We start from the raw sequence: 18206 nt of genomic DNA, 5'->3' as shown, positions 1-18206 counted from the left end.
AAAAAATGGAGCTGTCTTGAAACTAGCTGCCTCCTCGTCTCAGCCGAGAGCCATCGTGGTCCTTCCAAGCTCAACTTCATCAAGCTGCCCAACTCCGTCCAAACTGAAAGTCCTACTGAAAACCACAAATCAATGCATGTGAAGCCTTCCAACCATGACAACACCGTGAAGATCTCTCTCTCTCTCTCTCTCTCTCTCTCTCTCTCTCTCTCTCTCTCTCGGTTTCACTTATTTCTCTCTCTAGCCCACATCCAAGACACCCAGCTCCACACCTTTCACCGATCCACATACCAGTACCGTTGCCTAGCCATCGGGAATCACCGTAAGTTCCTCTCTCACATTGGTTTCTCTCTCTTTCTCTCTGTGTGTTATCTCTCTCTCCCCTTCCCTCCCTCTCTCTCTCTCTACGTAAAGCCCTCTCACACTCTACATAATGCTTTTCTCCTATGTAACTCGGTATCTAGATTTTCATTTAGTTCTAATTAGACTTTTTTTTTTATTGAAAATTTGAACTTCATTTCATAGAGGTACTAAAGACCTCAACTCTGAGAACAAGATAACTGATACAACAAAACATATATGTTCAACAAAAGATGGAACTATATGCCACCATAGCTGCATCTAAGAACTATTCCATGCTTGTTGAGCTAGGTGATGTTCTGTAGCATTAGATAAGCGACCACAATGCTGAAACTTGCAATCCCCAAAGCTCTTCATTAGTCTTCTAATTTCAATAATAATTTTTCTCATAGCTATATAAGAAATTGTTTCATTATTGACCTCTTCAACCAAGTATTGGCAATCACTTTCAATCTCAAGGTTTTGGATGCCAATATTTAGATAGAATTGCAATCCCCTCAACACAGCTGTGGCCTCCACAATTTCAAGTTCTATAAATTCCTCCTCCCCTCTACTTAGAGCCATAAAAAGAAATCCATGAGAATCTCTAAGGATAGCCCCAATACCAGTTTTATTTTGGTCAAAGAACAAAGCTCCATCACAGTTTAGCTTGAACCGATTAGCTGGTGGACGAGACCATGTGTAAAGCATAAACTTGGAGGTACATTGGATCTGCAAACCAGTTGACTACATACACTTTTTTGAAAAAACAAAATCCATAACTTGCAAGGGAGTTAGATTACCAAGTTCATGCATCATTTTGTTTCTCCTAAACCAGAAACCCCAAGCCATCAAAATAAAATCAGCAAAGTCCTCTGATAAATCTCCTGTAGAAACTTGCATAACAGTAGCCATGAAAGAAGAAAACTGATGAACTGTGGAAAGTTAGGAAGCTTTCCCACCCAATGTTCATGAATGGAAGGACAAAAGAATAATGCATGAGCTAAATCTTCAAGACTATGATCACAGAAACAGTGATATGAACCCATGAGAATGAAATTCCTTGAACCAACAATCAATTTGAAAACTCCCCAAGAAAGCCAAAATCAAGTCAATGGATAGAGAATCTAGACCCGATGAGAACTCGTTTCAAGAACCTAGATTACATTAAAATCTAGACCCGTTGAAGAACTGGTCTCAAGAACCCAAATTACAAGGAGGAACGCCACAAAGGTTGTGATTTACCTTTGATAAGTTCAAAAGTTCAATCAAGAACAAGAGGAGTAAAACTCAACTCACAATGAATAAATTCATCAAATTTCATAAACTTATTAAAATGAGGCTATAAAGAGTATTTAAACCAAAATCTATTTAAAACCTTAGCCAAAATAATGCCCCATCTTCCAAAAATACCCCTGAGTGAATAGTGACGCGACTACAGTACGGTGTTACAATAACTCGGCTACAATACTTTTGAAACCCTAGTTCACTACAATACTTCTTGAAACTCTAGTTCAACAAAATAATAAATTTCCCAACATGCTCTTGCATAGGCCCCCTTAAGTCATTCCCATAATAAACTCAATTATTCTAAACTAATAAAATAAGTCCTTTAAATGAATTAAAGAAGTTGAAAGCCTTCAAATGCCCAAAGCCTTTAAGTCATGTTGTTGCCCTTTCCATAGCTTATCAAATGAATCAAAACTAAATCTTCATCCTTTAAGCCCACTTTGAATGTTGGGCTCTTGCTAAACTCGTCCCAAGTAGATTGCATCAATTCTTGCATTGCCTCCTTGATCTTCTTGGCCCTTGAACTTGTAATTGGCCCATCTGGAACTTGCAAAATATCTTTAAGACTAGGCCCACCTTGGTTCCTATCAAATAGCAAGCCCCACTCACATCCATCCTTTTAGTAAGAGGATTAGCCTTCATAGGAAGTATTTCCTTGCAAACTCTCCAAGCAAATAGTTTGACTTTGTGAGGGATTTTTAGTTTCCATAATCCATTCCAGAACTTCTTTGTGGCAGCCCCATAGGATGTTTCCCCCACACTTTCTACAGAAGGTGACTTAAACAACCTGTATGCACTTTTAACACTAAAACATCCACTTCTTTCATGCTCCCATACCCACATATCATCTTCATCAGAATAACTAGGACGTAGCCTCAAAATTGTCTCTGTAATTTTTGGATTGAAGAGAGATCTAACTTTAGGCAAGTTCCACCACTTGGTATTATAATCAATCAGAGAATCAACTTGTCCTTCCAGTCCCTCAGTCCTCCCAACCTGTTGAGGATTTTGAACCATAATTTCAACTCTCTAAAACCTGGCAGCCATACATCATCAAGAATATGAATACTTCTTCCATTCCCTACATTCCATCTTCCACCTTTTAAGAGTAGCTTCTTAGCCTCCCATATTCCTCTCCAAGCATAATTGGGAGAGTTACCAAGATGAGCCTAGAGCATATTTCCACTTGGAAAGTACCTTGCATTATAGATTTTATGGAATAGAGAGTCTTTGTATTGTAGCAGCCTCCGCCCCTGTTTAGTCAGCAATGCCATGTTAAAAATTTCCAATTCTTTGAAGCCTAGACCCCCAACAGCTTTAGGACAACACAACTTATGCTAACTAACCAAGTAAATCTTCCTTTCATCATTTCTTTGCCCCCACCAGTATTTAGCCATCATACTTTCAATGTCAGCACAAAGTTTAGAAAGGAGTTTGAAACAACTCATTGCATAGGAGGGTATGACAAGAGCCACAGCTTTGAGAAGTACTTCCTTACCCCCTTGAGAAAACATGTGACCTTTCCAACCTTGAAGGTTTAACCAGACTTTTTGCTTAATCTCAGCAAAAGCAGCCTATTTGGATCTACCAATAATAGAGGGCAGTCCTAGATACTTATCATACTGCTGGATCTGATCAGTACCCCATAAATCCATAATAGCTCTCTTTTGGAGAGCACTTATATTCTGATTGAAAACCATGGCAGATTTATCTTGGTTGATGAACTGACCAGAGGCCTCCTCATAGAGTTTCAGCAGTCTTAACAATTTGAGATTAGTCTCCACACTAGCATCACAGAAAATGAGGTTGTCATCAACAAATAGGAGGTGGTTTAGTTTTGGGGCACCTCTACAAACTCGAATTCCAGAGATTGCATTTGAAATTCCTGCATGCTTCAATAACCCAATTAGGCCTCTTGTACATAGCAGAAAAAAATAAGGGGAGATAAGATCCCCTTGTCTCAACCCCCTTGATGGGATAATATGACCTGTTGGAGATCCATTAATAAGTATTGAAAAGGAAGCACTTTGCACACATCTCATAATCAGTTGGATCGCTTTCTCATGGAAGCCAGTTTGCATAAAACATTTTGAAGAAAGGACCATTCAACCCTATCATAAGATTTACTCCTATCAAGCTTAAGAGACATAAACCCTTTTTTTCCCCTTTTTTTCCTCCTAAGAAAGTGACTAACCTCAAAAGCCACTAAAACATTATCTGTTATTAACCTACCAGGTAGAAAAGCAGATTGGGTTTCTAAGATAACAGAAGGCAGCACTTGCTTAATTCTGTTAGCAATGACTTTTGACATCAATTTGTAGATAACAGTACAGAGGCTAATGGGTCTATAATCATTAACTTTAATGGGGTTCTTTTTCTTAGGAACCATAGTTATAAAAGTATGGTTTAGTACTTGAGGGAAAACACCAGAGTTAAGCGCATTGAGGAAAACATCAGTAATAGAGTTACCAATTTGGGGTTAGAACTTTTGAAAGAACAAAGGAGGTAGGCCATCAAGACCAAGGGCCTTTGAGGGATTCATTTATTTCAAGGCTCTACATACTTCCTCTGCAGTGTATTCTTTAATTAGATCTTCATTCATTTCCTCAGTGACCTTGGTATCAATTCTGTCAATAACAGCTTCAGTATTATGGCTCCCAAACAAGGATGTAAAGTGATTAATAATAAGATTATTGCACTGCTCCCCTTCATGCCAACTCCCATTTTCATCCATAAGTTTGACAATACTATTCTTCTTTCTTCTCTGCGAAGCCTTAGCATGGAAGAATTTGGTGTTTTGGTCACCTTTAGCTAGCCAAAGGGCACGAGATCTTTATTTCCACAATATTTCTTCCCTTGCTAACCATGTTTGTACTTCCTCAGAAGCATAGTTTATACCTTTCGAACTGAAAGATAGAGGATCCCTCTGTTGTTGAGACTTCTATCTTAGTCGTGCCTCTTGTAGTTTAACTTGTACTCTCCCAAATTTTGCTTTATTCCATAGTTGCAGCTTAGTAGTGCAACCATCAATGGACTGCATGACTCTTATTAGATCATGATGGCCTCCTTGTAAACTCGAAGACTCTTGAATAATCTGAGAACAAGCTTCTTCTTCCAACCACATAGCCTCAAACCTAAATGGTTTAGGCCCCTTTCTTCTATTTTGGCTTCCCATAACATCAACCCAGATTAGCAAGTGATCTAAATAGGAGATCGAGCCATGAGTTACTCCAGCCCTCTCAAACATATTGCACCATGCTAGATTTCCCAAGAATCTATCCAAACTTTCTGAAATTAAAGCTGATCCCCTCTCTTATTACACCAAGTAAATCTAGGCCCTTGAAACCCCAGATCCTTTAAATAACACTCCTCCAGTACTTCTTAGAATTCCCTAATTTGATGGTCAGTTCTAATTAGACTTAATTTAAAGTGTAAAGGTGATTTAATTCTTCAAGGAATTATATGGACATCAATTATTTGGAAAGACAATATTCAAGGTTATGAGAATTTTAGGTTTTAGGAAGTATAGGTTATTTTGGTATCTTAGTTTTAATTACAAAGTACATATTTAATTAGAGATTTATGAAAATTATGTGCCTATTTTATAGCTGATCGATTTTGTGTCAGAAATATTGAGGAAAGTGTTACAAGGTAAGAAACTTGATTATAAATTAGGATTAACATATAGGGGTGGGCTCCGACTCCGACGGAGTCGGAGTTGTCATTTCCGACCTCCGACTCCGACAAAAGTCAGAGCCAAAGTTCCCCTCCGACTCCGAACGTAGTCGGAGTCCGATTCTGATCGGAGGTCGGAGCTCCGACCTCCGATCGGAACTCCGACTGGAGTTCGGATGGAGTTCCGAACGGAGGTCGGAGCTCCGACTCCGAACTCAATTTCAGATTTTTTTATTATTATTATTTAAATTTTGTTGTTCAATTTCGTTTCAGATAGTGGGCAACATATATATATTTTTTTAAAAGTGAACCATCTACAAATATTTGGTTTATTCAAGAGTTTTCAATAATTTAAATATTCGTTCTGATTTTGTTACTGAATTTTGATTATATCTTTAATTTGTTTTATGTCTGCCTGAAATTTAGCATTAAAAGTGCTCATGACTCATGAGTTGAAAATTACACAAATTTAAAATTTTATAGAAAAGAATGATGGTACGAATTTGTATAATTCGATTAATTTCAGTTGGATAATAAATTATAAACTTTTGAGAGAGGATGGATAAGTACTAATAGAAACTATAGAATAAAGAGTACTTATCCCACGTATTTGCTCGGGATATAAGTACATAAATATAACTATATAAATAGTTTAAAAAGTAAATAACATGTATGATGCAGCCATAAGTTATAACAGTCTCATTTATAACGTAATAACAATATGACTCAGTCTTGAAATATAACTACATAAAAATTAAACACGGATTTCACTCAAACCCCAATGTTCCATTAGTCATGCCTGAAATGAAGATAGAAAGTAGCAATCAATAGATGAAAAAAAATTGATAATAAAAAATTGAATACGGTAAAAGAATAATTTGATTCTTACCAAGAAAGGAGGTTCTCTCAACTCCATCCCAACTCTCAAGTAGCGTCAGTTCCAAACTCTCAATCATCGGTAATTATGTTAGGGTTCACAATTAGATCTATAAAATCATAAAAAGTAGAAGTTAGAAACATTAAAAATAATTAAATCATCATTTAAAAGCATATAAACTTACCCGATTCAAGCCTATAGCTCTCGGAATCAACGCCAACGGTATCTAGTTCAATGGGCGTTTCACTTATCCAATTCTGTGTGCAAACGAGGGCCTCCACGGTTGACGGTGACAATGAACTCCGATAAGCATCCAACACGCGACCTCCAGTGCTAAATGCCGACTCTGAGGCAACCGTAGTGACAGGAATGGCTAGCCCATCTCGGGCCACACGGGAAAGGACTGGATACTTGGTGGAATTAACTTTCCACCAAGTTAATAACTGAAATACATCACTAGGTGCCTCGGCAGCTTCCATAAAATATCGTTCAACCTCAGATGTACAATGCATAATATTCCTTGTTGACATGAGTTGATGATACTGCCGTATAATACGATTGCCTCTAACCCCTACAGATGGGTCAGTATCACCTGAGAAAACTGTCGATCCTGTCGGCCTCGAATGTGAGGAGCTACCAACTACGGATGAAGGCTGAGCACTAGTACTGTAGTGATGATATAAGTCATCAACATCAATTTTTAGCAATCTAATAAACTGTCCAGCCTTCACTGCCCCGAGGACGGAATTTACCCAAAATTCTAGAACGGCCAACTTAACTCGGGGGTCAAGGATCACAGCCACAAATAGCAATCTATTTATCTTCTCAATATTCCCCCAATATTTATCATATTTGATCTTCATCCTCGTAGCCATATCAGATAACAATCCAGCAGAGTCAGTACAATTATTTTCCAACTGGAAGTGAAGCTCTGAGAGCTCACTGAAAAATGAGTTCGCAGTCGTATATTTGGATCCAGATAGTCGCATGGTTATCTCATAAAAAGTTCTTAAAAATTCAACAAAATAACTCACACTGGTCCAATCATGTGCGTCTGGCGCACCGAGCCCCAGTCCTGCTGGCTCCAACAAAGCATACATCAGGCCCCCATCCTCGACCTCCATCCGCTCAAATGCTTTTTGGTACTTCTGTGCCACATCCAACATCATGTATGTAGAATTTCATCGAGTCGGAACGTCCAAGCACAGCATACTAGAACATTCAATCTTCAAATCTTCTGCTATTGCCTTAAACTTGGCAAGCCTTTGAGGGGAACCCCTCACATATCGTACAATGTTGCAGACTCGGGTTATGGAATCATGAACCTCTTTTAATCCCTCAACAACTATAAGGTTAATGATATGAGCATAGCATCGAACGTGAATAAACTCGTGGGCCCAAATGACATCATCTCTCACCGTCGTGTTCCGCTTAAACCAATCAATTACTGTTTCACTCGCACTGGCATTGTCAACTGTAATACATAGCACTTTTCGAATTCCCCAGTCCTTTAAATAATCATCCATCTTCGCCCCAATGGATGCACCTTTATGATCCACAATTTCTTTAAAACCAATAATTTTTTTATGCAAAATCCACTCACTGTCAATGTAGTGTGCTGTGATACACATGTAGCAGACGTTCTGTATGGAAGTCCATGTGTCAGTCGTAAAAGACACTCTCTGGCCAGTGGTAATAAACATCTTCCTCATCTCCTCCTTGTCCTTCGCATGCCTCTTCATACAATCTCGCATCACTGTATACCGTGATGGAATGGGAAATCGTGGCTCAACAAAATTTAGAAACTTTCGAAAGCCTCTTTTCTCGACTGTGGTAAATGGCATCTCATCAGTAATTATCATCTCTGCAAGCATGTCCCTCAACATCTTCTCACTGTATTGAGGGATGACCAATTTCTTAGTCTGTGTACCATCAGTGGCTGTAGAAGTTTGGTAACTGAGGTTGGTCTGATCAGTGGCTTGCAATCCCTTCGCTATCTTATATCGTTGGCAACCATTTAGATGTGCTATTAACACACTGGTACCTTGCTTCTTCGAATGGCATCCACAAAGTGATCCACAGTAATGGCATCTTGCCACTGGGTTCGCAATTTCACCAGGAATTTTGGTGAAATGCTCCCATGTCCACGACCTCTTTTTAGAAGGTCGTGGTGGTTGATCTTGCTCAATGGGCATCTCCTCTTCCACGTTGAACATATCTTCATCCTCTATATCAACTGGGAGTGGGAGTCGACTACTCGCACAAGATGTAGCTGCTCTAGATGTAGCTGCCCTAGATGTAGCTGCGCTAGATGTGGCTCTAGAGGTGGAAGTACCCACCAGTGTAGGAGTTGTAGCATTGGCATCCGCCACATCCCCTTGTGGACGATCATCTCCACTATGTCTAGGATCCATATCACAATCAATGAAGCTGAAAAAATTAAATTAGAAGCAAAAAATTAGTTTAAAAATAAACTAGGCTATTGTATTATACAATAGGACATGTATTATTGTATCATAATAATACATGTATCGATGTATTATTACATTGAGGTTCGGTTGATGTGCGCTTGACTCAGACGAACCCATCCAGATGGGTTCGCTCGACGTGCGCTCGAGCAGAAGCCATACAGAGAGGTTCACTCGACGTGCGCTCGACATAGCGCTCGAGCAGAACCCATCCAGAAAGGTTTGCTCGATGTGCGCTCGAAGTGGTGCTCGAGCAGAACTCATACAGAGAGGTTCGCTCGATGTGCGCTCGACGTGGAGCTCGAGTAGAATCCATCCAGAGAGGTTCGCTCAACGTGCGCTCAACGTGGCGCTCGAGCATAATCCATACAGAGAGGATCGCTCGACCTGCGCTCGACGTCGCGCTCGAGCAGAATCCATACAGAGAGTTTCGTTCGATGAGCGCTCGACATAGCGCTCGAGCAGAACTCTTCCAGAGAGGTTCGCTCGATGAGCGCTCGACGTAGCGCTCGAGCAGAACTCTTCCAGAGAGGTTTGCTTGACTTCCGCTCGACATATCGCTCGAGCCAATGTTCAATACAATGTGCGCTCGACTTGCGCTCGACACCTCGCTCGAGCGCAAGTCTTCAAAACAATGTAAAATTCATGTTTTTGAGCGCCGTGTTGGGGACTATATTGAATATTCAATACACAAGAATCACAAGAATCACAACTGCTGGCTCCAATTCATAAGAGACGTGCTTGAATTAAATTTAGGGCTCATAAATTTAGGGCTTACTGTAGGTGGAAGGCTGGAAGCTGAACAGAGGGACGGCGGCAGGGAGGAGCAACGACGAACGGTGTTCTGAAGAACGTGAGACGGAGGGTTCACTGGTTCAGTCACTGGGACGGGAGACGCGAGAGAGAAGTGAAGAAGGAAGAAGGAAGAAGAAGAAGTGAAAAGGAAGAGGAAGTGAGGAACGAGTCACGACGTTCTGATTCCTGAAGAAGAACCCCCTTCAAGAAGGAACTTCCGAACGACGCCGTTCCATATTAAGTGGAACGGTGTCGTTCAATAATTTTTTTTTAAACCCAGCTCCAAAACGACGTCGTTTTGGAGCTGGGTTTAAAAAAAAATTAAGAGTCGGAGTCGGAGCTCCTTCGAGCTTCGACTCCGACTCCGACTCCGACTCCGAATAATTATTCGGAGCTACTCCGAATTCCGACTCCGAATTCTGACAACTCCGACTCCGTCGGAGTCAGCATCGGAGCGGAGTTCGGACGGAGTTGGAATTCTCGGAATTCTGCACACCCCTATTAACATAGGTTAGCTAGTTATATATCTTATTATTAAAGCTAGTTCTTTGGAAGCCAATGTTTATGTACCATGCATGTCATGATATTTGCAAGCATACCATTCATCATCCATGATCATGTTTCATTCTGCATATTATAGTTATGTATGTATTATGTATGTCATGTTGCATAAGACACATAAGTTTTCATAAGATTAAGTATAAGATAAGATCAGTTGATATGAAGGCCATTCAGATGTATGATACCAATGCAATTAATGGTTGGATGTGCAAGCCACGGACCTAAGTGTGGTCCACCATAGTATACTAGAATACTATTAGTGGCTCTCCTTGTGGCTGTGAGATGTGGGACTGGCGCACAACCTTACACAAAGGGTTAAGTGTGTTGGCCAGTAAAATAAGTATGATAAGTAAAATAAGTCAGATAATTCAAGACAAGTAATGCATGACATAAGTATATGTAGGAATAATAATGATTTTAAATTCTCAGCGTGAAATGTTTTATGAAAACCTTTATGTTTATTATGTTTACATTGTGATGAGTTTCTTACTGAGTCTTCGAATCATTTCAGTTTGTTTTATATTTTTAAACCACCCCATATCAAAATATTATAGAGGTGGATCTGCAAGACAGGACTTGACCCAGGGAGTTGTGACAGAGGCTTAGATCATATATAATTTTTCAGTTATGATTTTTATTTAACAAACTTTAGTAAGCGCTTCCGCGTAGTCTTTTTTATAATTTTAGCATTTTAAACGATTTTATTTATTATAAGAAATTTTTGTACTAGGTGCTAGGAAGAAGAAAATTTTAAAGTTAATGTCACTGGTACACTCCGGTTCTTGTGATTATTCTAAAAATGATTTGTTCTTAACTGTGGGGGAGCGGGGGGTTACACCTTGTGTTCCAAATTATTGTTTCATCTTACTTTCACCATCTAGATCGTTTGTTGCATAGTATCTATTCCCACCATTCCAGAATCTTTATGGGCATTTCCTTATACGTGAGGTCTTCTTAGACTCCAAGTGAATCATATTCGAACATGCACGAAGGGCCGGGGATGTATTTTCGCAACATAGAGACATGAAATACATCATTTATTGTTGAAAATTGTGTGGTAACGCTACTATAAGCTACAACTCCAACTCTTTCTAATATCTCAAATAATCCAATATATCTCAGGCTCAACTTGCCTTTCTTACCAAATCTTATTACTCTTTTTATACAAGTTGTGCTAAGGATATTTTGTCTCCTGATTCAAATTGGAGTTCTTTGCATCTATTGTGTGGTAATGCTACTATAAGCTACAACTCCAACTCTTTCTAATATCTCGAATGATCCAATATATCTCAGGCTCAACTTGCCTTTCTTACCAAATCTTATTACTCTTTTTATACAAGTTGTGCTAAGGATACTTTGTCTCCTGATTCAAATTGGAGTTCTTTGCATCTATGGTCTGCATACCTCTTCTGTCTTTCCTACATTGCTGACAAACTTTTTTGTATCATCATTATCTTGTCGCACATAGTTAGAGTCAGCTCTAGGCTAAATATCCTTCTCTTGCCTACCTTGTCCCAATACAAGGGCGATCGACACTTGCACCCATACAACACCTCATACGATGCTGCTTCGATGCTCCCCTGGTAGCTATTGTTTTATGCGAATTCGATCAGTGGCATGTACTTAGCCCAACTCCCTTTGAAATATAATGGTCATGCTCAGAGCAAGTCCTCTAAAATCTAAATGGTCCTCTCCGACTGACCATTCATCTAGGGATGAAAAGCTATGATGTACGTTAACTTCATCCCTGACTCCTTCTGTATGCTTCTCCAAAACCCTAAGGTGAAACGAGCATCTTTATCTGACACTCTTTTGGATGGGACTCCATGAAGTCTAACAATTTCCTTAACATAAAGTTCTGCCAATTACTGTACCAGATACGTCATTTGTATGGCAATGAAGTGGGTCGACTATGACAGTCAATCCATGATCACCCACGTTGAATCCTGTGACGCCCCCAAATTCCGCTTGGGATCGGACGGACATTTGAAGCGTCGAGACATGCAACACAAGGTTACCTGCCCCCGTTCATGACATATAAGATGTAATATTCCTAACATGCATCTAGCATTATGCAATATTCGCAGCGGATAATTTTTCTTTTTAGCAATATTATGCACCAAACCGAAATATCCCAAATACTTAAAACATACTTCATTCATAATGACGTACTAAACAACTGAGATCACAATAATAGTCCATATGGCTGTGATCAAAAGAGTGTTGGAGATTGAACACCACAAATACAAGTAGTAATCTGAGATAACTACTGTACTACCATCTACGTCTCACAATCGCTTAATCGATCGTTTCCAGATGGTCGATTCTTGATTCTCCTTCAGATCCTGTAATAAGATCTACCATTCGGGGGGAATGGTAGTTGGGACTACCACAGTGAGATTTGATTACAAATCTCAGCAAGTTAACAAGAAACTTCCACATAGGTTAATGATGCATGCATGGCAGTAAAAGCATGAATGCATAATCAAATCATAAGTAATCATAGCATAACTTGACATACAACATAACATAACTGGCATAACTTAAACTGAAACTGAAGCTTAGCATGAACGTGACTTGAAACATAACATGGACTTGAAACATAGCATGAACGTGAACTTAGAACATAACATGGACTTGAAACATAGCATGAACGTGAACATGCATAATTTTGAACTTGAACTTGAGCATGACATAACATAAATGTGAACTTGGAACATAACGTGAACGTGAACATAACATAACATGACGTGAACATAACATAACATGAACTTGAAACATATTCTTGTCTCATGGGATTACCATGATTGCGTGAATGTAAACTTGAACATAACATAACGTGAAACATGACTTGAACTTGGAATCTTATTCAATAGACTTAATCATTAAAGTGACCATATGGGTGCTACACAGGTCCCCTTGAGCCGTGTGTCCCTGCCGATTACCGCATCACATCACAGGTGTCTATACCAGTTGTGAGTGCGTTAATACGTACTCCACAGTTGTTGTGGCCCCACGTATTCTACGTGTCACAATTGTTGTGTCTCACGTAGTGTATGCTCCACAGTTGTTGTGGCCCCATACTTCATGCTCCACAGTTGTTGTGGCCCCATGACTTATCTGTTTGTGCCACACTTGTTGTGGACACACGTAACATAATGTGTGGCACCATCGGCGTTAGTGTCTGGCGCGCTCCGGTGACCAGCTAATTAGGCCTCATTCGCAACCTGTTGACTGTACTTCGTCAACCCAGGGAATTTCACACCTATTTAGACACTCCAGCGTGAACAAAGGAGTTCCACTAGGATATTACCTCATCCTAGCGCTTAGGGTCGTGATTGACATGAATAACTTAACTGGCATACATGACATTTCATAACGTGACGTAACATGAACGTGACATAAAAGACAGAAGTCCTGACGTAGCATAACGTGACATGAACTAAGACGACAGACATGACATACCTTGAGACATAAATGTAACAGAGAACATTTCATAATATGGCATACTTGTAACATGTAACATTTCGTAACATGACATACCATATAATAGACAACATTTCTTAACATGGCGTAACATGTGACAGTGAATATTACGTGACATGAAATACATGTAACATATGGCATACTTAACATGACATACTTGCAATGTATAGCAATACGTGACATAATATCTTGTGTAACAGATGAATAATTCATGACAGAATAAATTCTGTGTAACAGATAAATATGTAATGACTTGGCATGACACATATGATAACATGTATACATACACTTTAGTTCCCTTACTTATCACTCATACACATTAAACTGATAGTAAGTTAAAAGCTAACTTATCTCGATTTTTGCGCTTCGAGACAAAACTCAAGTGCGATCACTGGAAACTGAAAGTAGTGATTTCTAAAAATTAGAACTTAATCACTAACAATTAGGATTATGGAAAAATATCAACTTAGAGTAAAATTACCATTTTACCCTCTACATGTGAGAAAATGACCATTTTACCCCTAACTTAAGGATTTTGCATCCTAAATCTAAAAATCACCAAAATTTACATACCTTATATAAATTTTGTCCTAAGCTCAAATATCAATTCAAAAAAATTTAAAACTAAACACAACCATCAAAACTCTATATGGCCGAAACTTACAAGGCTATTTCCTTTGCTTTTTGTTGTAATTCTTTCAAATCTCAAAACTCATGATTAAACCAAAATTTTTCTTCTACTACACTCATAACATATACTTAAGAATAATCATGTTTTGAATCATGAACAAAAGTCATCAAAATCACTAAAACCATACTCGGAACTTTTTGGTTTTTCATCTAAGTTCAAAACAGAATTTGTTTCCACCTTGTTTTGATCAACCTCTTGATCCATGACTTATAAAGATGTGATCTTCAAACCAAAACATCACATGGTTTAAAATGATGTTCTAAAACAGATCCAACCTTCAAACTCAAGATCACATGGGTAAACATCAACCAAAACATAAATTTAGCCAAGAACATCATCACTTTGGCCTAACCGAATATCTCCTTGCATAAAATTTCATATGTTTGAAACTAACATCAAATATCTTCAAAATAACATTCTAACATGTATATAAGATGCTTAGGATCTTCCAATAAAAATATCAAAGCCATTGGAATAAGATTAAACCATAAAAGATTTAAACTTTCTCAAAACAGAAACTGTTTTTCCTCTTCCAGTTTCTAAGTTTCTAGACCTAAGAAAATATTTCACCAAAAATTTTAATCATGCAACAAATCCTCAAAAAATAATCATATACACATGTTAACAGTACTCCATAAAAATTTCGGACCAAGATCTATTCATTAGCTTAGTCAAAAACTCCAAAATATAACACACTCTCCAGTTTATCGCCCAGAATGACCTTTCTGGGGTCTAAACAACTTTTTACCGACCAAATGATCTCCAAATCGAACAAGTAAGGTATCCACGTAAACTAGACTCCAAAATAAAGAACTTTCATGAAGGAAAATTTGCGATAAAACACTTAAAAAAGCTTCGAAACAGGCGTTCAAAAGAGGTAAGAAAAACTGTCCGAGAGTGTCTTTTGTGTTCTATGAAGGAAAAGTGTAAAGGAGAGCTGCTTTTCGTGGGAAGTGGACTGGAGAGCTTCTTACACAAGCTATGTAAAGTGATAGGACTGAAGGAATGGTTGAGTGTTGGCCTTTTCTTCTCATAAAAATCAGACCAAGATCTTTTCTCAAGGTGGAGTGTGAGAGTGAAAGAGTGAGGTGGCCCTTTAGCTTTGTCTTCCAAGAACCTTCTAGGCCCTTCTTGTAAAGGTCTGGCCAGCCAAGTGGGGGTACAAAACTTAGCCATGAAGCAATCCTATGGTGACCAAATTCGTGGGCCTTAATGGGTCTAAACCGAATGGGCCTAAAATTTGGGATTTAAAGAGGGTTTGGGTTGCTATCAAGCCCAAATCCAATATCACTTGGTCCAATCAATTTTTCAAGGTTAGCAAGGTTGGATAATGATTTTCAAACACAAATTTGAAGGATTAATAGCATGTGGAAGTGATTTAATCAAGTGATTAAACACAATGCTAGAAATCGGATTAGAAAGGGTTTAGAGGCCAACTTTAGGGTTTGGGGAAACCGTTTAAGGTTTTGGTTTCAACCAGCTTTTGGGCTTTCAATTGGATTCCCACCATTTAGGGTTTCACTAGGATTGAAACCTTTTTTTGGTCTGCCACCATTTGGCTGAGCAGATGAAACAACATTTTGCTTAAGTGACATGATCTCACACCTTGATTCCTTCAAATCCAACAAATGTTCCTCATGGTGCCAAGTGTCTAATATTATTCACTAAGTGTGGCTAAGATCTTGCCAAGTTTTCAAATAAAAATTCTCTAATCTAACTTGGACATTCCACACTGTGATTTTAAAACACTGCAATTGGTGCGCTTACCGAGGTTACTATTCACTCCGAAAAAGTGAATCATAAACTTAACACTAAAAATTCCTAAATATTTATATTAACCGACAGTGAAAATCGTTTACCAAAATTCAACCTCGAAGTGCCCCTAAAAATAATTTCACAATTTCCAATAGACGTTTCGTCCGGAATTATGAAAATAGGATATTGTGCCATAAAATTATAAATAATCCACTGAGTCTAATGGCGTGGACGTTAATGCATTATGACACTTCTAACCACCTCAAATAAATAAAACTCATATTTCTAGCAGCATAGTGAGTGATAACATTGACTATGTTGACAGACTAAAACCTATGCGATTGGTCGATTCGTAAAAACTTATGGGGTTTTCACGAGATTCCTAAAGTCAATAGAAATTCCACCAATGAATTTCTTGCGGGCTGTTACAAATCCTATGAGGACTGGACTAAAGCAAGGGGAGAGATCCCCTCCCAAGGATGAAAGGCAGGCGACGAGGAGATAGTCAGGTGAACAAAGTGTAGCTAGTCTAGGATAAGGGTGAGTAGAACTACGTAGAAAGAAAGTTTGCCTGACACGGTTCAACACCTGGCGATACAAATATTTTTTCACCTTGCGCCAAGAGTGCAAATAATGTGCTGACCATACTAGTGTGAGAAACGGGCAAGGAAAACCTTGATGCAAATGTGGGAACTCACTTTGATAACATAGAGGTGCTCAAAGGGCTGCAAGAGTGAGCCTGAGAAAAATTATTATGAACCTGCAAGCCATATTGTCTGACCTCTAAGATATGGTCCAACACCAGGTGGGAGACCCTTATTGGGGGAGGACAATGGGATTTGACTCAAGGCAAGCTATAAAGGATGTGCATTCCTTGTCCCCCATTAGTCTCTGCCATCTTGCAAGGTTAGAGGACAAATGGATGGCCAAGATCAAAGGTCTCTCTTCAAGAATATCTAGAGTTCGACAGACATTAGATCTAGGGTTGATAGTTCCATAGTATAAAAGGTATTGGACAAAAGTTAAAATCTCATTTTTGAGATCGTTAAGTGTTTACCCTTTCATTAAATCAAAGTCTTGAAGAAAGCAAACAATTTTGAGGCTTGTGATGAAAGGCTTGACACCAGTGCTACTATAATATTAGAAGTACTATTCAAGTAGGTTAACTCCTACAACCATACTGGGAATATGAGGTAATTGTTTGTGAGTATGTTCTAAGTTCAAGGTTTTGCATATTCTATAAGTCACCTCCATTCTTGCAAATACATTTTCTTCATTACCTTTACATTTTGATTTTGAGATGATGAGTTTGGATGTGATTTGATGATGACGTGGTTTCCAAGTATTGAGTCTTAACATGTGTCACTAATTATGGACTAGTTGAGGAGTCCCCACTCCATTCCTACAAAAAGTTACCATGAGTTTTCTACGGGTAGAGTGATTCTCCGTGATGATCAGGGTGGGACATCTTCGTATTGGCCTCAATTGATAACATGGGTAGAGAGAGTCCCTAGGTTGATCATGCATGGTGTACTTATGTATGTTGACCGGGTAGAGTGATTACCCGTGTCGAAAGGTGGAGCGATTTCTGGTCGATATGTAAGTAATGGGATAATGTGGATTTGATGTGAATTGATAAAAGGGTGATTCTCAGGTTAATAATGACTGCATATTAAGATTTGCTCAGAGGGTGATTCATCGTCATACTTATATACTTGAGATTTATTCTGAGTGTGATTCCTTGCTTTAACTATGAATACATATGTTTTTACCTGGAGGGTGATTTCTCGCCATGCATAAATATAATGTGTTCCTAGATTTATTTATATGAAATAGTGCATGCATATCCATTTCCATTGTCTCTCATTAATAGTACTATCATGGATTTTAATCTACTAGAATTTCTTAGAAGTTTCACGGTGGTGATCCCACCAGTGATTTCATTTATTGGAGCCGTAGATATCTTGATTTAGCCAAGGAATAGTTTCTTGCAAAAGAAGGATCAGCCTTGCCCGAGGTGTACATACATAGTCCTGGCTTCGATTAGTAGATATTTGTTTTTGTTAAGATGTATATTTTAGTTAGGAAACAAATCGTGTATGGTTAGTTGTATTTTAATGTAAGTGGTGAGTTAATAACAATGTATAATAATATTTGGGAAGAACTCACGATGACATATGGATATTACTATTGAAGGATAATTTTTACTAGTACAAATCTCTAGTACAATTCACATTGTTCTCGACAAATCCCTTCACTTATTTCTGTT

General features: G+C 38.7%; 1 protein-coding gene across 1 annotated transcript; it reads right to left on the bottom strand.

Moving 5' to 3' along the window:
- Window positions 1-621: 621 nt before the first annotated feature.
- On the bottom strand, window positions 622-4018 carry LOC109014810. The gene is made up of 5 exons (XM_018997305.1): window positions 3824-4018; window positions 3272-3521; window positions 2976-3157; window positions 2239-2625; window positions 622-1071 (listed from the first exon to the last, which is right to left on the bottom strand). The coding sequence occupies exons 1-5, from the start codon at window positions 4016-4018 to the stop codon at window positions 622-624; spliced, it is 1464 nt and encodes a 487-aa protein (XP_018852850.1).
- Window positions 4019-18206: the final 14188 nt, after the last annotated feature.

The sequence above is a fragment of the Juglans regia genome, chromosome 1, assembly GCF_001411555.2.
Source record: "Juglans regia cultivar Chandler chromosome 1, Walnut 2.0, whole genome shotgun sequence".
NCBI lineage: Eukaryota > Viridiplantae > Streptophyta > Magnoliopsida > Fagales > Juglandaceae > Juglans > Juglans regia.
The sequence above is the reverse complement of the archived record's forward strand: the minus strand, read 5'-3'. Positions and strand labels throughout refer to the sequence as shown.